This window comes from Podarcis gaigeae (assembly GCF_964106915.1).
Source record: "Podarcis gaigeae genome assembly, chromosome: 15".
Classification (NCBI taxonomy): Eukaryota; Metazoa; Chordata; class Lepidosauria; order Squamata; family Lacertidae; genus Podarcis; species Podarcis gaigeae.
Window position 1 is genome coordinate 29,550,192 of NC_139692.1, and position 22,050 is coordinate 29,572,241.

The 22,050-nt window shown below is 45.0% G+C and overlaps 1 protein-coding gene and 1 long non-coding RNA gene across 2 annotated transcripts; both read right to left on the reverse strand.

Moving 5' to 3' along the window:
* Nucleotides 1–593: 593 nt before the first annotated feature.
* On the reverse strand, nt 594–3,632 carry LOC310832448 (C-C motif chemokine 5-like). Its single transcript, XM_083714204.1, has 3 exons — nt 3,427–3,632; nt 2,338–2,449; nt 594–1,166 (listed from the first exon to the last, which is right to left on the reverse strand). Exons 1-3 carry the CDS (start codon nt 3,500–3,502, stop codon nt 1,079–1,081), a joined length of 276 nt encoding a protein of 91 aa, XP_083570330.1. The 5' UTR covers nt 3,503–3,632; the 3' UTR covers nt 594–1,078.
* Nucleotides 3,633–18,122: 14,490 nt separating this feature from the next.
* LOC310832776 lies at nt 18,123–20,215 on the reverse strand. Its single transcript, XR_014558430.1, has 3 exons — nt 20,132–20,215; nt 19,174–19,285; nt 18,123–18,445 (listed from the first exon to the last, which is right to left on the reverse strand). It is a non-coding gene; the product is annotated as an uncharacterized lncRNA (long non-coding RNA).
* Between the last annotated feature and the right edge of the window lie 1,835 nt (nt 20,216–22,050).

Here is a 22,050-nt window from a genome sequence, read left to right on the forward strand (position 1 = left end):
ATCTCACTAAGAGCTTGAGGAGTACTTAAATATATAAATAAACACATACAAACAGGTATGGAAATGGATTCACAAAAGTGGGAGCATGCACATGCAGAGACCTCTAGTTTGCAAGACTCTAGTTTGCAACACAACCCCCCCCCCCAAGCGAAAACCTGCTCCAAATTTCATTTTAGTTAAGCTTATACCACTTTTACTGCTGTGGCTTCCCCCAAGGAATTCTGGGAATGGGAGTTTGGTGCTTTGCTGAGAATTCTATGGACCAGTCTGCATCTCTCCTGGAAGGACAGTGATCCTGAAAGCACTTTGGATATTTTGGAGCTCTAGATAATACCCTGTATTCTATCAGCCACATAATATGTGTTCCCAAAACTATCTATCTATCTATCTATCTATCTATCTATCTATCTATCTATCTATCTATCTAAAGCATGCGTTTGGTCCTAAAATGTGTTTTGGGGTGGCAGGGGGAGGGATAGTGTTTGTTTTCCTTCACCATCTTTCAGAATTAAACTGAATTTGAACATTCAGAATCCGCCTCTCTCTCTCTCTCTCTCTCTCTCTCTGTGTGTGTGCGCGCGCGTGTGTGTAAATTTCCTCATGTCTGCAAATATTGTGGCCTAGTAATGAACCTGACTTTCAGCCACACCAGAAAGCCACAGAGTTATTTCCAAAGGCTCTTCAAAAGACGGAGACTTGTATCAAGGAAGAGGATTCCTTTGCTGTGATTCCTGCATTGCAGGGGTCGGACCAGATAACCCTTGGAGTCCCTTCCAAGCCTACCATCCTGCGATTCTGTGATTTAGTCAAGAAAGGGCATCTTCTCATCCTCTGACCACTTCTTGCTGAGAAAGCCCTTCTCTGGAAATGGATGGCTTGCTGAGAGCAGTGGCCCCGAGGGACCTCAACCTGGGTGGCGATGGTGGGTCCCTTGGGTGGGTGGGAATCAGAGAAACAGCAGGGACACAGGTGGAACGAGGCTGTGGCTCAGAGGTAGCTCTTCCTAGCAGGAGATCTGCAGCTGGCACCAGAAGGATAGAGGCAGGGATGCAGATGGTTGACAAATAGGTGGTTGTTCTCACTCTGGTGTAAGGGATGCCATAAGTTTTTTCACCCAGTCGGCCTTGGGGTCAGCACAGCCCGATCTACCATTCCTGAATACAAACCTGTCAAGGAAAGAAGCAGGTATTTATAGAGTCCCTCTCTATTGCACTTGGCTCTCTCCATTGTGAGATGCTCCTGCGTTTTATAACAACATCAGAAGAACCTGCTGGATCTGGCCCAAGGGGGCTCATGTATTCTGGCATCCTGTTCTCACAGTGGTTAAGCAGATGCCCCCAATGGGAAACCCACAAGCAAGGTCCGTGCACAAAAGCCTTTTCCCTTCCTGGGGTTCAGAAGCACTGCTGCCTCTGCCTGGAGAGGGACAGCATAGCCATTGTGGCTAGGAGCCATCGTTAGCCATGAATTTGTGCCTTTCAAAGGGCCATCCAAGTTGGTAGCCATTTGGAGAGATGGGAGCTTGCCTCACACTTTAGGAGCTGACCACAGGATCATGTTTGCCATGGATCGTGCCCTTGATTGGCAGGGAGGCAGAACCACAACCAGCCACACCTGTCACAGGTGAGACTTCTCTGGTTTGCTCCCATCCTGTAGTGTAAATTAAAAGTTTCCTGTTGACACGCTCTACCCATTTCTTCCTTTTTATTAATTCTGGATGTGGGATTACTGATGAATTGCTCCTCAATTGCCCCAATGTTGGTTGAGGGGCTTTAATGACTAATTTCATAGCATTTCTTTCTTTTCTTTTGCATTTCATTTTTTTTTTTTTTACAGCTAATGGCAACTATTGAAATGAAAGGGGTGACAAAATCAGTAATTAAGGCCAGACAAAATGGACATTGGAGCAATTCAGAGAGGCTACTCAGTCCCCAAGCCACCATCAACAAGAAGAAGGGGTAGGGTGTGCAAACAGGACCCTTTTAACTAAAGGTACAGAAGCCCCCAAAAGCCTAAAGAAAGCTTTGTCTGTTCACCTACGGCATACATTTTAGTGCAAAATAAAAATGCAGCAAATCAAGGGCCCTGGCTCAGAGGTAGATCATTTGCCTTGCATGCAGAAGGTCCTAGGTTCAGGTCCCAGGGGCAGGGCTGAGCGGGAGATGCTCTCTGACTGAAAACTTGGGCAGCTGCTGCCAGTCAGTGTAGGCAATACTGAGCTAGATGAGCCAATGGTCTGACTTGGTATAAGGCAGCCTCCTGGGTTCAAAAGTGGACCACACAGAAATGCCCTCTTGGCATTGGATCACTTGGCATCTGCCCAGTCTCGAAACTTACACTACGGCAGGGCGGTTGCAGTGCGAACTGGTGCGGAAAAAGCTCTTCACGATGCTCCTTGGGAACGGTTTGTGGTTGTATCTGGGGCAACAGGGAGACGCGTCCATACCACCTGGAAGTTGCAAAAGGCAGGCGTCAGTTTTAACCACATGATCGTAAGCTGCAGTGTAGTGAGTAGAGTGTCAGAGTAGAACCTGGGAGAGACCAGGGTTGAAATCCCCACTCAGCCATGAATCTCAATGGGTGACATTGAGGGCCAGTTTACTGCCTCTCCATCTAACCTACCCTACAGGGTTGTTGTTGTTGTTGGGAGTAGGACCTGGGAGGCCAGGGTTCAAATCCCCCCAGGTCCAATGCACACCACCTCGAGCTCTTTGGAGAAAGAGGACGGGATAGATCAAAGTCCCAGAATAGCTTTATGAACTCTCAAAGGTTCATAATTCTTCTATGGATGATTGCCATCTTGCACCAAATTGCATTGGCCACTCCATAGGAGATCCAGAAGGTGGCAAAACAGGAGAACAGGCCTTTTCTGTGACAGCTCCCCGTTTGTGGGGTGCTCTTCCTGCTTGCCTGCTAATATAGTTACATAACTTTAGCCACCAGGCAAACACATTCCTATTTAATCAGGCTTTTGGTTTATAGCTATCTATGGCTTTTTTGTGTGGGTAGGATGTTTAAAACCTGCCTTTTAAAAATCTGAATGCATTTTAGATTATTGTTTTTTTTGTTTCATGCTGGTTTTAACGCATGTTTTATTAATTCATTGCTGTAAGTTATTTTCAGGTTGTTGTCTTTTTTAAGTGACTAAGTTTATGCCCCTCTCCATTTTGTTTTATGCTGGTTTGAACGGATGTGCTGTGTATGCCTTGTTGTAAGTCACTTTGAGTTCCTTTTGTAAAAATTAAAGGGACTAATAAGTTTAATTAAGTAATAATAATGACAACAATGACAACAACCCCCTGCCAAATGATATCCCTCATTTCAAAGTTTATCACCCATGATTCTCCCCCTGTTTTTAAAAGGGTTTCTGTCCCTCATTTTAAAGTTCTGAGTTCGAGATATACAAGCAGTAGAGGTTTGACTCACGTTGGGCAGTGACGGTCAGAGACAAGGAGACAAGGAGGAGGAGGAGGAAGGTGAGGCCAGCTACGGAGACCTTCATGTCTTCTGGAGATGCTGAGGATCGTCTCTCAAAGTCTCCCTGTGCTTCTTCGCTGCTCTCTACCTTCCTGTCCACCAAGTCTCTCTTTATATAGGGTTCTGGACACTGTCGCAGTGGAAAGAGTGAGTGTCTGTGTAAGTCCATGGAGGTGGAAACACCAGAGTTTCATCCTCCAGAGTTGGTCATGGGGCAACTGATTCTCCGCTAGCAGAAAAGGAAGTTACGTGAGAAGGGTTGAAGAAATCATTGGACGCAAGAGGAAGCAGAAGAAGGTGATAAATCGTTACCGCACGGGCTCAGTAGGTGAGGGGAGCAACGCTGCCCTAAAAGGCCTGGAGCCAGGATGTGGGGACATCACAAGGCACCTGCCAGGGTCCTCTCTGCTGGGCTTTCCCCAAAAGAGGATTAAAGAGCCCCTTTTCTGATGCAGCTCTGACTCCTTAACATCTGCTCACATCTCTATAAATGGACACCTCAGAAGTTTCGGAAATAGCAAGAAAGTCCTAGAAAAACCAGGTATATGGGGCTGATGGACCTAGATGCGGCAACCAGAGACTGATTCAGATCAGGCAACGGTACTCAGGTCCTGCTTATGAGCTTCCCAGATGAATCAGAGAATTGTAGAGCTGGAAGGGACCCCAAGGGCCACACTCCTGCAATGCAGGGATCACAACAAAGGTGGACCCCCAGCCTCTGCTCAAAAGTCTCCAATGAAGGGGAGTCCACCACTTCCCCAGGGAGTCTGTTGCACTGTCAAACTTCTCTTACCATCAGAAAGTTACAAATCCAAATGCTCAGCCAGAATCTCTTCTTGCAGAAGAAGAGGCTTCTGATCAGCCACTGTGAGGAAAGGAGGATATTGGACTTAGAGGGCTCACTTTTCACCTGATCCAGCAGCCAATAACACTTTTTAGAGCCGCAAAAAGCCAACTCAGAACACTATTTCATAGTTTTTCAGCTTGCAGTTTTAATCCAAAAGACCATCTCCCCATGGTGCGGGACCTCACAAGCCACCTTTCCCCCCCCCCCCAACACTTCTCCAATGAAGTTCACAGATGAAGGAAAGGAGGAAGCTCTTGCCTTCATGCTGTGCTTGTGCAATAGAGGCATCTTGTAGCCACAGCTGGAATCCAGATGCTGAACCAGATGGATCTTCTGGCTGCTGATCAAACCCGTCTTCAGTTCTCCCAAAGCATTTTCCTTCTGAGTGTTTGTTCTCATTACAAGAGGTGAGATTGGTTGAAGGATATAACAACCTCAAAATAGCCCTACCGGAGCAAGCCAGTAGTCCATCTGGTCCAGCACCCTGTTCTGACAGTGGCAGACTAGATGCCCCAATGGGAAGCCCTCAAGACCTCAGCACGAGAGCATTCTCCCCTCCTGTCTTTCCAGCAACTAGTATTCAAAAGCATTGCTGCCTCTGGTTGTGGAGGCAGAGCAGAGCCATCATGACTGGTAGTCATTGAGAGCCTTATCCTCCAAGAATTTGCCTTATCCTTTTTTAAAGCCATCTAAGTTGGGTTGCCATACCTGCCACCTGCAGAAGCGAGTTCCATAGTTGAACTATGTGCTGGGTGGAGAAGTACTTCTATTTATCCTTCAAAACTGTCTAACATTCAGCATCATTGGGTGTCAACCTGTTGTGTTCTTATGAGAGAGGAAGGAAAATGTCCCACCTTCCACTCGCTCCATGCCCTGCACCAGTCATTTAGCCTCTTACATGCCCTTTCTCTAAACAGACTAGAACACTGTAACCCTTCTGCATAGGGGAGACTGAAATATACTCAGAATCCTGTAGTGATTTCATGCTCTTTATTGCAGCTTGTAAAACAGTGATTGAATTGCCCTCCAAGCCTCAGGCTTTTACTATACATTAATTACACAATGAGTCCCGTCTGATTGGCTGATTCTGATTGGTCTTTTCCTGCAGGCCAATCAGTTGTTGCATTCTACAATCCTACCAGCCTAATAGGCTGATTAACTTCTTCCTGGAGCCTGATTGGTCTTCTCCTGCAAGCCAATCAGCTGTTGCATTCTAGGATCCTACTTGCCTATTGTTCTAGGACCCAAGGTTAGTACATAACAGAGACCATCCATCCCCATGATCACTTTTGGTGCCCTTCTCTCTACCTTTTCCAACTCCACAATATCCTTTTGGAGGTGAGGGGACCAGAACTGCACACAGCATTCCAACTGTGGCTGCACCATAGATTTGTAAAATGGCGTTATCATCTCTGCAGGTTTATTCTCAATTCTTTTCCCAATGATGCCTAGCATGGATTTTCCCTTTTCCACAGCTGCTACACTCTACAACCACAGGTTCATGAAACTATGTCCTCTGAGCCCAAGGACTCACTTCTAGTCCTTCGCCTCCAGTTCACATTCCATGAGCACTTGTTTATATTGAATAGCACTTGCCTGAATCCCACACCCATTTTGCTTGTGGCAGATTGAGGGGGGGGGGGTGCTGATCCATGGCTATGGTGTTCAAGGTACCCATGGAGGCAGGAGGAAATAAATGACTCATGCCAACTTCCAGCTGAGTCGAGCCTTGGCAAGAGGGCCATCACGGGTCACAGAGTGGATCCCTCTCCCCAGAGAGGGAAGTCTCAAGGGATTACTATTTCAAGTGCCAGAGAGCAAGGAAGCCACCAAGAACTGATGCAAGATCCCTTTTTCATGGGTCACAGCCGGCTTCCCCCTCTCTTCTGCCCCTGCCATGGTTTGTGTCATGTGGCTAAATATATCCCCAGAGGAAATCTAAGATGCCACCATGACAAAGCAGTTTCATTGAAGTGCCTTTGGTTCCTGGCCCTGCAGAACCAGACAATGGTCCTCAAAAGCCAAGGAAGGAGAAGAGTGGAAAAAGGAGAACCGGGTAGGCCCTTTTCAGTTTTCTCTTCCCTTTTGCCCTGGGTGCCTCTGAGAAGCAGGCACATTTTGCTTTGAAGAAGACCAAGGGCACAAGGCAGTTTCAGCAAGAACATGAGAAGAGCCTGATGGATCTGGTGCCCCATCTAGTCCAGCATCCTGCTCATACCCTGGCCAGCCAGATGCCCATCGTGAGAATTCAACAAGGAACATCCAAGCAGAAGAAGATCCAAGCACAATTCTGAATCATAGAATTGTGGATTTGGAAGAGACCCCAAGGGTTTTCTAGTCCAACCCCCTGCAATGCAGGAATGTCAGCTAAAGAATCTCTAACAGACGGCAATCTAACTTCTGCTTAAAGACCTCCAAGGAAGGAGGTTATAACCTCCCCAGAGACAAACAAGAACAAATGATCAATAAAGCCCAGAGAAAGCCTGTCCTCCATGTAAACAAACCCTGGTGATGAAGTCATTTAGGGAAGTTATTTCTTTATATTGGCTACTTTTAATTTTTGTGTCAGTTTTTTCCAGCAATGCTCTTTGCCAAATTGCATTATAACATTGGTCCATAGTTAATAATTGTAATGCTTTCCATGTCTTGGCAATAGTTGTTCTTGCAGTGATTAATAGGTGTGTTATGAATTCTTTGTTTCTAATCTGCAATGTATTGTGACGATATAAATTAGGTGGAGCCAGTCCTGGGGTCCGGGAGATTGTCTGCCCTGTAATCAATGATATTTCCAGATACGTTTTTCCAGAACTTTTCTATTGTTGGACACTCCCACCACATGCGTTAATATGTCCCTCCAGAGGGATGTCCTCTCCAAGACGTGGGAGAATGATTGGTGATTTGTCTGCAGTCTGTTCCAAGCCTCTTCTTCAATTTCTAAATCACAATTCAGCTCCCACCACCTCCTCAGATTTTGCTGGGGACAAAACTGAACCTCTACAAAAGATATATAGAAGCTAAGGTAAAGGTAAAGGGGCCCCTGACCATTAGGTCCAGTCGTGACCGACTCTGGGATTGCGGGGCTCATCTCGCTTTATTGGCCAAGGGAGCCGGCGTACAGCTCCCAGGTCATGGAGCCAGCAAGACTAAGCCGCTTCTGGCAAACCAGAGCAGCACACAGAAACTTAGAGAGCCAAGAGTTTGAACAAAACATGGTTTTTAAATATATAAATTAAGATGAATACATTAACACATATAAATAGGGCCATAGGACTGGATTAGTCCTGCAGCCACAGGCTGGAGATCAACATGGTGGTTTTGCAAAACTGCTTGGAAACAGATGGTTGTTGTTGTTGTTGTAGTGAAATCAATAAAACAAAATATAAAAATGGTACAAACCCCTTTTTTTCTGTGTTAGTGAACCAAAAAAATGAATGCAAGATAAAAAGGTTAAAACGGAATTTTTTTGAGCTCACTGACAAATGAAGGGGCCTGAATTTGAGAGGACTGGGGGAAGCCAAGCGATGCACCAAAGGGGTTGCTGAGGTTCAGAAGTGCCTTTTCCTCACAGTCTCTTCATTTGGTGTCGGGCAATGCGGTGGAGGTTGAGCTGGTGGGATTTTAAATTCCGTCAAGGTGTTCCATAAGATCCTTGACCCACTGGGCATTTGGCTCAGCGCAGCTTGATAGTCCATTGTTGAATATAAACCTGTCAAGAAGAGAAACAGACATTCACCGTGTGGCACTGAATGTGTCCTTTTCATTCTCCTTTAACTTACAGCCTCACTTCTTTTGGGTTGGGAGAAACAGGTGGGCAGTTCATCTCCTACATCAGGCCCAGCCTGTACTAGGCTGTAGAAATGAGGCAGAAATTGGTTCTGCTCGTACTTTTAAAGTGGGCACTCAAATTCCAGCTTCCCAAACCAATACGTTCATCAGAACACAACTTGTCTTCATGAGTCACACGTCCCTGAATTTTGCAGTACAAAATTGCAATGCATTATATATATATATATATATATATATATATATATATATATATATATATGCAGGTTTTGGTGTCCTCGGGTGTCTTCCCGTGTAAAAGTTGGGGTGTCTAGGCGACGTTTCGACGAGGTCTCACTCGTCATCTTCAGGCTGGTGCTTTCGGCTTCTTGTTACTGGAACAGAGCGGGATCTCAATGTTTGCGTTCCTATAAATACTGTAGAGGGGGTGTGGTGTCTAGCCTCCAATGTTCTGGGCAGAGAGGAAGTTCCCAGGCTAGTGTGCCTTTTCTTCTTTTGTTCCTTAATTACTTGAGAGATACCTTGAGTGATTTCTTGAGTGATATCCTGAGTACCACTTAGGTGGGTCATTAGGTGTGGATTAGTTGCTAAAGTCTTTGTGTCTTGACCTCTTGAACTTTGTGAAGAGTTTTCCTGAGAAGATGGCTGTATTGCACTTAGTTGTGCTTTGGCTTGGCTTCGTGTATAGGGGCGAGCTGTGGTTTTGTGGCTTGTGTCAGCCAGATCTGTGTAGGGATTGCAGGGGGGTGCAGCATCCGGAGGTGCCACCATGGATTGGCTACTGGATGGTGTCAGTAATTCATCTGTGGAGAGGGTCTGGGTTTGGGTCTGGTGTGGTTGATTGGTGTTGGCGTTCTGTGTGCCTCTGGATCTGGTGTCAGTTTTTGTGGGGAGGGCTAATTTCCAGATGTCTGGCAAGCGGGATGTGTCGTCACGCTTGTTCATGTTGTGAGGGTGTTTCTCTATCTCGATGGCTTCCATGATTATTCTCTTGTGGTGATGTTCCGTGTTAAAGAGCAATTTGGAATCTGCAAAATTAATTTCGTGTCCTGTTTCTTTCATGTGTTGGAAAAGAGAGGAAGTTTTTCCTTCTTTTTTGACGGCATTCTTGTGTTCTGCGATACGTGCATTTATTCGTCTGTTTGTTTGTCCAATGTACGTGGCTGGGCAGACTTTGCAGGGTATTTCATAGATCCCTTGGTTTTCCAACTGGATTTTATCCTTGGGGTTTCTGAGGATATTGGCTATTTTTTGGTTGGTGCAAAAGGCTGTTTTGATATTGTGTTTATGGAGGATTTTGCTAATTTTATCTGTAGTGCCCTTGATATAAGGAAGGAGGGCCATGCCATTGTTTTCTTCTGTGTCTTGGTTTTTGGGGGGTGTTTCCTTTTGGATTAGCTTCGTAATCCTGTTTTGCTGGTATCCATTGGCAATTAACACATTTGAGAGATTCTGTAACTCAGTTGTCAAGTGGTCTTTGTCAGCCAGGCGTTTGGTTCTGGAGATGAGAGTCTTGGCTACGGAGTTTATTTGTGCAGGGTGGTGGTGTGATTGTGCATGTAAGTAGCGGTTGGTGTGTGTTTTTTTCTGGTAGATAGTGTGTCCTAGGGAGCCATCAGGTTTTTTGTAGATTAGGACGTCAAGGAAGGGAAGTTGGTTGTTGGCTTCTATTTCCATAGTGAATTGTATTTTGGGGTGTAAGTTGTTGAGATGTGTGAGGAAGTTATCCAGTTTTTCATGGAAGCCATCGAGATAGAGAAACACCCTCACAACATGAACAAGCGTGACGACACATCCCGCTTGCCAGACATCTGGAAATTAGCCCTCCCCACAAAAACTGACACCAGATCCAGAGGCACACAGAACGCCAACACCAATCAACCACACCAGACCCAAACCCAGACCCTCTCCACAGATGAATTACTGACACCATCCAGTAGCCAATCCATGGTGGCACCTCCGGATGCTGCACCCCCCTGCAATCCCTACACAGATCTGGCTGACACAAGCCACAAAACCACAGCTCGCCCCTATACACGAAGCCAAGCCAAAGCACAACTAAGTGCAATACAGCCATCTTCTCAGGAAAACTCTTCACAAAGTTCAAGAGGTCAAGACACAAAGACTTTAGCAACTAATCCACACCTAATGACCCACCTAAGTGGTACTCAGGATATCACTCAAGAAATCACTCAAGGTATCTCTCAAGTAATTAAGGAACAAAAGAAGAAAAGGCACACTAGCCTGGGAACTTCCTCTCTGCCCAGAACATTGGAGGCTAGACACCACACCCCCTCTACAGTATTTATAGGAACTCAAACATTGAGATCCCGCTCTGTTCCAGTAACAAGAAGCCGAAAGCACCAGCCTGAAGATGACGAGTGAGACCTCGTCGAAACGTCGCCTAGACACCCCAACTTTTACACGGGAAGACACCCGAGGACACCAAAACCCGCATTCCTGTACCCGTGAAAATCTACGAAAGCATATATATATATATATATATATATATATATATATATATATATATGCATACACACACAGAGAGAGAATAATATATAAGTATAAGTATGCAATTCATTAGGAGGAAATTCCTTACAAAAATGCAAAATTTGAGGGAAACACACACCCGAATGTCTACAAGATTCCATTCAGACTTTAAAAAATATAAATAAACGCAAAACTGAGAGAAGCTGAAATTGTCAGATTTCTCCACAACCAGTGGGAAGTTGTAGCCAGTCTCTGCTGTGAGGTGACAATTAATCCATTTCACCCTGACCTCATAATTTCCCTCATCTCTCTGCTGCCTCCTCTTATCGTATTTTCCCTCACACTCAACTGGGCCCTTGGCTTTTGCCCAGAATCCAAAACCTACACAACAGAAGGCAGGTTACATCTGCCGATGGAGCGGAAATAATCCTTCACAGTATTCTTTGTGAATATCTTCTTGGAATGCTTCGTTCAGCAGGGAAATGTATTAACCCCAGCTATAAGAGGTGGAGGGAAAAACCGGTATTGAAATTCATATACAAAATTCATAAAAAGAAACATATGGGTATCACAAGAGACAACATCATCCGCTTGACTGGAGGGTTACCCCCTCTTATCTTTACACTGAGGCCCTTGCATTTGAAAACAGGAGTGGAGAACATCAGGCCTGGGGTCTGAAGGTGGCTCCTGAGGACTATCTCTCTGGTCCTCAGGCACCCTTCCTAGACCATACCCTTCTCCTCTTTAGAAATCCTGCTCTCCACCTTCAGGACTGAAGTCACCAAGTGGGGTGGGGGGTGGGAGATAAGAAACATTCAGAGTTTCCATTTCCAGAATTGAGGAGAGGATGTTAGGGGGGCAAATCAGTCCATGGTTAGCAGAAAGAGGAAGTTGGGTGCAATCAAGAGATGCACAGACCAAAGGAGGCTGATGGAGAATGAGGCAAATTCCACAGGAAGAACCTTTCATGAGAAGGAGGGCTGTTTCTACACACACTGACGCCTTACGATACAGAGTCAGGATGCCATTGAAAGGGGGCATCACTTGGGGCTTTTGAGTTCACGAAAAGGTAATGGGGATGGAGGGGCTCCCCTATACAGAAAGGTTGCAGCATTCTTGTTCTTTTAATTTAGAAAAAAGACGAGGAAGAGGTGTCATGATAGATGTTTATAAACTGATGCAGGGCAAGAAGAGAAATTTTTTCCTTCCTCTCTAGAACTAGAACTAGACTAGAACTGGTTGAAATCCAACGATGCTGAGTGTTGGATGGTTCGCACAGATAATTCGAAGTACTTCTCCACACAAGATATAGTTCAACTATGAAACTCACTTCTGCAGGAACTCACTTTCATTAAGTTCTAGAATTGCAGAGTTGCGAAGAACACAAAGGGCCATCTACTTCAAACTTCTGCAATGCAGGAATCACAGTGGAATAATCATTTCCATCCACAAACTGTTGCCTCCTTATGATCATCCATTACCTTTTCGTAAACTCAAAAGCCCCAAGTGATGCACCCTTGCCATGGCATCCTGCCTCTGTATTGTAGGACGTCAGTGTGTGTAGAAACTGCCCTCCTTCTCATGAAAGGTTCTTCCTGTGAAATTTGCCTCATTCTCCATCAGCCTCCATTATCATTTAGCTTGCCCTTTTCTCAACCTTTTCCAAATCCACAGTAATAATAATAATAATAATAATAATAATAATAATAATAATAATAATTAATTTATACCCCGCCCATCTGGCTGGGTTTCCCCAGCCACTCTGGGTGGCTTCCAACAGAACATTAAAATACAATAACCTATTAAACATTAAAAGCTTCCCTAAACAGGGCTGCCTTCAGATGTCTTCTAAAAGTTTGGTAGTTATTTTTCTCTTTGACATCTGGTGGGAGGGTGTTCCACAGGGCGGGTGCCACTACCAAGAAGGCCCTCTGCCTGGTTCCCTGTAACTTGGCTTCTCGTAGCGAGGGAACCACCAGAAGGCCCTCGGCACTGGACCTCAGTGTCCGGGCAGAATGATGGAGGTGGAGATGCTCCTTCCGGTATACTGGACCAAGGCCATTTGCGGCTTTAAAGGTCAGCATCAACACTTTGAATTGTGCTCAGAAATGTACTGGGAGCCAGTGTAGGTCTTTCAAGATCAGTGTTATATGGTCTCTGTGGCCGCTCCCAGTCATCAGTCTAGCTGCTGCATTCTGGATTAGTTGTAGTTTCTGGGTCACCTTCAAAGGTAGCCCCACATAGAATGCATTGCAGTAGTCCAAGCGAGAGATAACTAGAGCATGCACCACTCTGGCAAGACAATCTGCGAGCAGGTAGGGTCTCAGCCTGTGTACCAGGTGGAACTGATAAACAGCTGCTCTGGACACAGAATTGATCTGCACCTCCATGGACAGCTGTGAGTCCAGAATGACTCCCAGGCTGAGCTCCTGGTCCTTCAGGGGCACAGTTACCCCATTCAGGACCAGAGAGTCCTCCACACTCGCCCACCTCCTGTCCCCCCAAAACAGTACTTCTGTCTTGTCAGGATTCAACCTCAATCTGTTAGCCGCCATCCATCCTCCAACCGCCTCCAGACACTCACACAGGACAAAATAACTTTACATTAAAAAGACAGAATATAAAATATGTGGAAAACTGAAAATCAGAAACCAGTTACATATTGTGGAACACCGTCTTTATAATTGCCTGTGTATGCCTGGCAAAATAGACACATTTTTATCAATCATTTAAAATTTGGAAAAGAATAAGCCTGCTGGTTCTTCCCTGGCAGAGGGTTCCACAGGACTAGGCTGTTGACACTAAAAACACACAGCAAACAAACCACAAATGGATGTAGAAAACCAAACATAAGGCTGGAGAAATGAAAAACTGAGAGGAAACAAAACTGACAAATTAAGCCATCCATCGCTTTCAGTTTCAGTCCTGTACTGCAAGAAACAGCTGTGCTGATGTCTTGCACTTCCATGGACAGCTTGCTTTGATGTTCTCCTTCCTGGAACAGCCTTCCTCTGAATCACAGAAATCCCTTCTCTGTATTGGCAGGACCTTTTCTTTTTTCTTTTTTTTATAATAATTTTTATTGATTTTACAACACAAATTAAAAAACAAAACAACACACAATACATAGACAAACAAAACATATAAACATGTATAATTTCAACACCTCTTTTTCATAGACCTTACTTCCCCGACTTCCCCTTACCTCCCCTTTTCCGCATCCCTGTTTTAAAATTTCTTCAACAACCCCTCACTCCAATTAACTAATTACTCATTTTCTTTTTTTAACTTCTTCTCATACTTAATCAATTACAGCTGTAATTCTATATTTTCTCCTTTCCCTTGACATTTTAGCACTCATTAATTTTATAACAGTTCTTGACATATACTTTAAATTTCTTCCAGTCTTCTTCCACCGTCTCTTTTTCTTGGTCACGGATTCTGCCCATCATCTCCGCCAATCCCATGTAGTCAATCACCTTCGACTGCCATTCTTCCAGTGTGGGTAGTTCTTGTGTCTTCCAATACTTTGCTAAAAGAATCCTTGCTGCTGTGGTAGCATACATAAAAAACGTCCTGTCCTTCCTCAACACCAATTGGCCGACCATGCCCAGGACCTTTTCTTTTTTTAAAGGTACGCGGGTGGCACTGTGGGTTAAACCACAGAGCCTAGGACTTGCCGATCAGAAGGTCGGTGATTTGAATCCCCACGACGGGGTGAGCTCCTGTTGCTCGGTCCCTGCTCCTGCCAACCTAGCAGTTCAAAAGCACATCAAAGTGCAAGTAGATAAATAGGTACCACTCTGGCGGGAAGGTAAACGGCGTTTCCGTGCGCTGCTCTGGTTCGCCAGAAGCGGCTTAGTCATGCTGGCCACATGACCTGGAAGCTGTATGCCGGCTCCCTCGGCCAATAAAGCGAGATGAGCGCCGCAATCGCAGAGTCGGTCACGACTGGACCTAACGGTCAGGGGTCCCTTTACCTTTACCTTTTTTCTTTCTTTTTTACATGTTTGCAAACTCAGTGTGTTTGTTGTTGTTTTAAAAAGAATTAAATAAGTTCAGCAAACTCCTGTCTTTATGACTCTCTGTCATTCCTGAGTTGACACCTCCCACCCCCCCAATCACATCCACTCTAAAATCCTAAATTGCAGCGGATGGCTCCTAAACTCACACTTGTACAGATCAGCACCCCCCTGATCACCTGTTTGGAACCTTCTGCTTCCATTTTTTTTTTCAATTTTTGAACTCCCATTTTGGCTTGGGGGTGGGGATGGACATGGAAGCTCAGCATTGGGCTCTGAGATCTTCAGGGGATGCCCTTTTCTCAACCTCATCACCCTCACAGGCATGCTTCGTGGGAACATGGGAGAGATCCTTCTTTGGAACGCCCACCATAGAGAAGGTCCTATTGGTGACCAGAAATAAAAATATATTTTGCATCACTAACAATTAGAACTTATAGGAATGGGGAGGGAAATGGAATGGGAAAGCGGGAAAATATGTACTTCACACATGCTAGACTGGGCTGTAAACTATGGGTACTGTTCTACCATATGCCTCATTATCTGTATAATCAATACATTCCCAACAGACTGCATCAACATCGTTTCTTTTGGCCTCTTGCTACTTTTAATTTTTGTGTCAGTTTCTTCCAGTAATGCTCTTTGCTAAATTGCATTATACTATTGGTCCATAGCTAATAACTGTAATGTTTCCATGTCCTGGCAATAGTTGTTCTTGCAGCGGTTAATAGATGTGTTGTGAGTTCTTTGTTTCTAATTTGCCTCATATCATGACTATACAAGTTAGGTGGAGCCAGTCCTAGGGTCATGGAGACTGTCTGCCCAGTAATCGTAGATATTTCTGTAAATACATTTTCCCAGAACTTTTGTATTGTTGGGCACTCCCACCACATGTGTTGGTATGCCCCTAGAGTGGGACGTCCTATCCAAGACATGGGAGAACTGATTGGTTTTATATAGTCTAGGTGCTAAGTGCCAGCCACGCACAATTTTAAGGGCTCTTTCTCTGGGCATTATCGATTTGGGTTTATATGGTGTTTTTGTGACAAAAGTTTTGTCTACAATCTGTTCCAAATCTCTTCTTCAATTTCTGAATCACAATTCAGTTCCCACCACCTTCTCTTTTTTTTAAAATAATTTTTATTAAGGTTTTCCAAATTAAAACAAATCAAAACAAATTAAATCCAATCTATAAACTTTTTGCCAATAACTAGGACTTCCCCTCCCTACCCCCTCTTGTGTTCCAAATCTTCCAAATAAGCAGTTAAATTCAACAAGTTCTTATCCCCAAATTACACTCTTCATCAATAACCCAATTTATCCAAATTCTCATCCCCTAAGATCGATCTATATCCTTCCACGAGTTTCCCCCTTTCAAACATAATACAGATGAAAGTAAGATAAATATGAATAATAATTTTACAGCCTTTGGATTCCAATTTTCCCTCCCCTCCTTCCCCTTTGCGTTTCCCCTATCCCTCCACTTCTAACATCTTCCTGGAGTTCCCACATTACACTATGTCCCTCAGGTTCTTTGCCAGTCTTTAATTACGGATGTCCAATCGTAGAAGGAGTCTATCAAATAAGGGCCCATTTCTTCTATCCAGGTTTTTATATCCAGGAGTAAAAACTCCAATTTTATATCCATAAGCTTGTCAAACCTGAATATCCCAAATGTTCCCCCAGTTCTGTCCAGTTCTTGTTATTTCCTTGTTCTTGTCAATCATTCTCCTCCTTTTTATTTCTCTGTTCTCCCACAGAAATGTTCTTTTTCCAAAAGTTTCTAATGTCTCTGCAGAGGCTTGTTATTCATGAAGCAAAGCATTACATCATGTTCCTTTCATTTTCCAACAAATAGTTCCATTGTTTCCTGTAGTATGTAGACCTCTGTAGACAAAATAATGTTCCATTCCTGCAGTTTCCCAGGAGATTAAAAGTTCCATTCAACTGTTCAGATTTCCTGTGAAAAACACATGCAGTATCCCTCAGCTCCTCTAGGTGGATTGCAGTAACAAAGTTCCCTTCCAGAGTCACATCCACCAGTCCAAGTAACTTGTTGACCGATATTTAAAACAATTTGTATTCAATTTATAACAAATATAACCGGCAAAGTCCTCATAACAAAGTCTCTATTTTAATCTTCCTTTTTGACAGCTCTTTGACAGCTGTCAAAACCTCCATCACTTTTCTCCAGGCAGTTTCACGAAACGCTCCAGGGATTCCGGGGGGGTTACTTTTTTTAAAAAAAAACAATTCCACTTTTCTCCTCCAGCTCAATCTTATAATTTTCCCTCGCGAAGTTGCTGATTCGGCAAGATAAGGTTACACTCGATCTTAGTTGTCCAGTCCTTTGTTTTGGCTCTTCTACAATTTAGGGGTGGGCTGACTTCCTTTTTTTCCACCTCCCCCGTTCGCTCCGAATTTTAAAAAATTTATCCCCTTTTTTTTAGTCCATATTCCAATTACTCACGGGTTCTTCTTTAGAGCCGAATTTTCAATAGAAGAAGTCAGCGCTCTCCGCCGGATGGCATGCGGCTGCGCTCGGCAGGGATAGCAGAGAACTCAAAGCACCACGCTTCTCCCCGGCACCCGATCCGTAGCCTTTAAAAAGGCTCCTTCACGAGTCGGGAGGGCGCTAACGGTGCCAGCCGAGTCTCCATGTCCACGGCCTCACTCTGGCCGTGGTTTTTAAGGGTCCCCGCATCGCCGGTGCCGTAGGACCCAGCCCCTGCCAAGCCGGCTCCCTCCGGAGCTCGGAGGGAGCCCGCCATTCGGCGATGGCGCCGACCCGGAAGAGTTCCCACCACCTTCTCAAATTTTGCTGAGGACCAAACAGTACCTTTATAATAGATTTATAGAAAGATGACATTAAACCTTTTATATTTTCTTCCACTGTAATCTTTAATATGTCCTTAATTGTATCATAATTTGTTTGGGAATTTGTTTTAAAAGGACCTTAATTGTCCTAATAGTCTGAACATTTCCAAAGTGAGTTTGCATCTCATTAATGGTGAATGGTTACCCATCTTTGTAAAAATCTTTAAAATAATATAGTTCTTTTCTTTCTGTTCCCCTCTCCTCAGAATTGCCCATGGATTTCTGTCACCATTCCTGGCAATTTGGGCTACAGCTGGCACTGAATGTCATGCCGAAAACATTTTGGTTAATCCATGAACTTGAACCTCAGATTGCAAACCTCCCTCCCCATTTAGCATTGACCTGCCCTTCCCTTCCTCGTTCTTCTGGTACAACCCTCTTGAACTTTGGGATTCCAAGAGGACGACAGAGGTATAGGAAGAGGCTGAGATAAAAAGCACATTATTATATCTTTATTTATTGGAAGCCAGTAGGAATTCAGAATGCTGAAGTTACACCTTCTCAATATCTCTGTCATCAGTTTAGAGAGCCAAGAGTTTGAACAAAACATGTTTTTTAAATATATAAATTATACATTTGAAATATATAAATTAAAATGTATAAATTAACACATATAAATAGGGGCATGTAGTGACAGGCTTGAGATCGACATGGCAGTTTTGCAAAGTTGCTTGGAAACATACAGTTGTTTGCAGGAACAGAACTCCCTGAAACAGTGTGAAGTTTGTCACATAAGATGATGTAGCTAATAAAGGAGTGCTTGTCAATGTCAGGGCCCACTGAGGCTCAAACGTGCCTTTTCCTAGCCAGGGCTCTACAGTTGGTACCAGGTGGAGTGCTGGAGGTTCAGCTGGTGGGTTTGTTCTTGTTGTCAAGATATTCCATAAGATCCTTGACCCACTGGGCATTTGGGTCAGCACAGCTTGATAGTCCATTGTTGAATATAAACCTGTCATGAAAAGAAACAGACATTCACCATGTGCCACTAAATGTGTCCTTTTAATTCTCCATTAGCCTGACGGCCTCACTTCTTTTGTGACGGGAGAAACAGGTGGGCATTTCATCTCCTACATCAGGCCCAGCCTTAATAGAGACCCCGTGCCTGTGATAGGGTGTAGAGATGGGGCAGAAACTGGTTCTTCTCATACTTCTAAAGTGGATACTCAAATCCCCACTTCCCAAACCAATACGCTCACCATAATGTAATTTGTCTTCATGATTTGCACTTCCCTGAATTTTGCAGTATGAAATTGCAATGCATATTATACACACACAAGAGAAAGAGGGAGGGAGAATAACATATGATAATGCAATTCATTAGGGGAGAATTCCTTGCAAAAATGCAAAGACTGAGGAAAACATGTTCCAGAATGTCTACAAGTTTCCACTCAGGCTAAAAAAAAAAAAAAAAGCAAAACTGAGAGAAATTGACAGATTTCTCCACAACTAACAGGGAGTTGTAGCCAATCTCTGCTGCCAGGTGACAATTTTTCCATTTCAGCCTGACCTTCTCACAATTTTCTCCATCTCTCTGTTGCCTCCTCTGCCATATTCTCCCCCACACTTAACTGGCTCACAAATGCTTGAACCTTTCTTCATCACCTTCATCCATCCACCACTGTTTGGACAATATTAGACCACTGGACCCTTGGCTTTTGCCCAGAACCCGAAACTTACACAATAGAAGGCAGATTACATCTGCTGCTGGTGCGGAAATAACTCTTCACAATATTGTTTGGGAATATGCTCTTGGGATACTTATTGCAGCAGGGAGATGTGTCCAGCGCAGCTATAAGAGGTGGAAAAAACAGGTATTGTCATTTATTTACGAAATTCAGTAAAAAAAAACAAGTGGCAGGTTTCCAGTTCCTATCTGCCTTAATGGAGGGAGCCCCCACAACATTGTGGGCATTGAAGGAGGGAGCCCCCTCCTCCTTAATGGAGGGAGCCCCCACAACATTGTGGGCATTGACACCAATGAATAAGAAAAACAAGAATGATAGAGGGCAAATCATTCTTGGAAATTCCTCCCAGGGAAGGGAGGAACAGGTTTCTCTTGCACTTTGATAATATAGTATAAATTTGGAATTAATTGGAATTGTTTTGATATTAATTGGAATCTGTATAATTGGCAAAACTGTAGTAATATTGGAAAATTAATTTAAAAACTATTATTAAAAATAAAAAAATAAAAAATAAGCAACTATCACCAGAGACATGAACGTCTGCTCGAGCTGAGGTTTACCCTCCCCCCCCCCCATATCTATCCATAGCCCTTACATTTGAAAGCAGGAGCGGGGAACATCAGGCCTGGGGTCTGAATGTGGCCCCTCAGGACTATCTATCTGGTCCCCAGGCATACCCTCCTCCTCTTACCAGCCCCTGCTCTCCACCTTCCTCGAGTGCCCAACTTTAGGACTATCAAGGCCAAGGAACAGGCACTAAAAGCTCTGTTAAGTCCAAACCAAAATGTCATTCTCTCGGTCATAACCATTGTTCTAAACAGACTTTCTCAATGCAATTCATTTTGAAGCATCTCCATACCCATTAAGGCCCAGCAGCAGGCAGCACAAACCCCTGAGGGACTCTCAACTCTCCTAGGATGATCAAACAAAGAGAAAGGAGAGAGGAATACCTGGAGCTGCCTTGGCCAGGGAGAACAAGGCCATGGCAAGGAGAGCAGTGATGGCAACCAGAGAGATCTTCATGTTGTCTAGCGATGAAGATTTGAGGACTGTCTTTCTCAGCTGCTCTGATGCTTGGTACCTACTGTAAAGCTCCTCCAGGATTCTTCTTATATAGGATTTTGGCTGAAGTCACCAGAAGGGGGGAGAACATGCAGATTTTCCATTTCCAGAATTGAGGAGATGGTATCATGGTGGCAAATCAATCTGTGGTTCACAAGAAAGGGGAAGCTGGGCACAATCAAAAGAGGCAGCAATTGAAGGAGGCTGAGGCACATTTCACAGGAAGAACCTTTCATGAGGAGAGCAGTTTCTACACACGTAGCTCCTCACTGGGGATGGACATCCCACGATACAGAGGAAGGAGACCAAGGAAAGGGTGCATCACTTGGGGCTTTTGAGTTCAAGAAAAAGGATTGATCATAGAGCCACAACAGTTTGTGCATGAAAATTATTACTTTGCTGTGATTCCTGCATGGAAGAGGGTTGAAGTAGATGACACTGTTTGCGTGGCAAGTTCCCACCTACGCCCGGTGGAAAATAAAGACACAGGACACCAATGAATAAGGTTAATGGGCTTAAATAGGCCAAAACTTTATTGGTTACAGGTAAGAGCCTTATTGGCTTAGGCATTGGTCCTATCCACTATCCGGCTTCAGCTTGATTGCTTGAAGACCGGGAAGGGTTAACTCCAGCAGGGGGAGCCCTGCTGATGCACGTCAACTAGCAGCTCCCCCGGGGTCACCGTTCGGGTGCGCGCTTTAGGCCATGGCCTCCACAGGCTTTGGACGAGGCCATGCCCCCCGGAATCCTTTAACAGACCACCCTTCAATATCTGGGGGGAGGTGATGGCACTCCCCCCCCAACACATCTAAATAACAATACCCTTAAAGGTAAAGGTAAAGGTACCCCTGCCCGTAGGGGCCAGTCTTGCCAGACTCTGGGGTTGTGCGCCCATCTCACTCAAGAGGCCAGGGGCCAGCGCTGTCCGGAGACACTTCCGGGTCACGTGGCCAGTGTGACATCGCTGCTCTGGCGAGCCAGAGCTGCACACGGAAACGCCGTTTACCTTCCCGCTAGAAAGCGGTCCCTATTTATCTACTTGCACCCGAGGGTGCTTTCGAACTGCTAGGTTGGCAGGCGCTGGGACTGAGCAACGGGAGCGCACCCCGCCGCGGGGATTCGAACCGCCGACCTTTCGATCGGCAAGCCCTAGGCGCTGAGGCATTTACCCACAGCGCCACCCGCGTCCCTTAACAATACCCTTACCAATGCCTAAGACCAAGGAAGTTGTGACGATTTGCTACGAGGTAGGCAAAAAACCAAACGGCTGGTGCCAATTTGCCAAATGGAAAAAATACCTACCAGGCCCCTTAACAGCGACCAACCGAGGTCCATAGCAAGGTCAGAAGGAAACCTTAAAGGGCGGGTGGGTGGGAAACATGAACAGCTGCGCTGGTCAAAGAGGGAGATCCTGTGGCCGTGTTCGCCTTAAATGGTGCAAGCCACACACCCCGAGCCAGCCGATTGGCTGGCTCAGGGGATGAGGCGGCCCAAGGATTCCCCTGATCGCGCAGGGGCTGGAAGCCAGCCCCCGCGCTTGGGTTGGGGGTGTGAAGCCCGCAACCCCACCTCCTCCTGATAGTCGGAAGTGGCTATCCCTTCCCACTCTACAATTCTATGGTTCTATGACAAAGTGGAATGATAGTTCTTCTCCCCCTTTCATAATAAAACTGGAACCCAACAAAGGCAGCCAATGAAGCTGAATGTTGTAAGAGTCAGGACAGACAAGAGAAAATGCTTTCTCACACAGTGCATTCTTGAACTAGGGAGCTTGTTCCTCCAAAGGGTGGTCAAGGATGGCTTTAAC

Excerpts from the sequence above, each read along its gene's own strand:
- LOC310832448 (XM_083714204.1), bottom strand. The coding sequence starts at position 3,502 with ATGAAGGTCTCCGTAGCTGGCCTCACCTTCCTCCTCCTCCTCCTTGTC. Across the intron at positions 2,450-3,426 it reads TCTGACCGTCACTGCCCAAC|GTGGTATGGACGCGTCTCCC; the intron begins GTGAGTCAAACC and ends TGCAACTTCCAG. Across the intron at positions 1,167-2,337 it reads TGCAACCGCCCTGCCGTAGT|GTTTGTATTCAGGAATGGTA; the intron begins GTAAGTTTCGAG and ends TTTCCTTGACAG.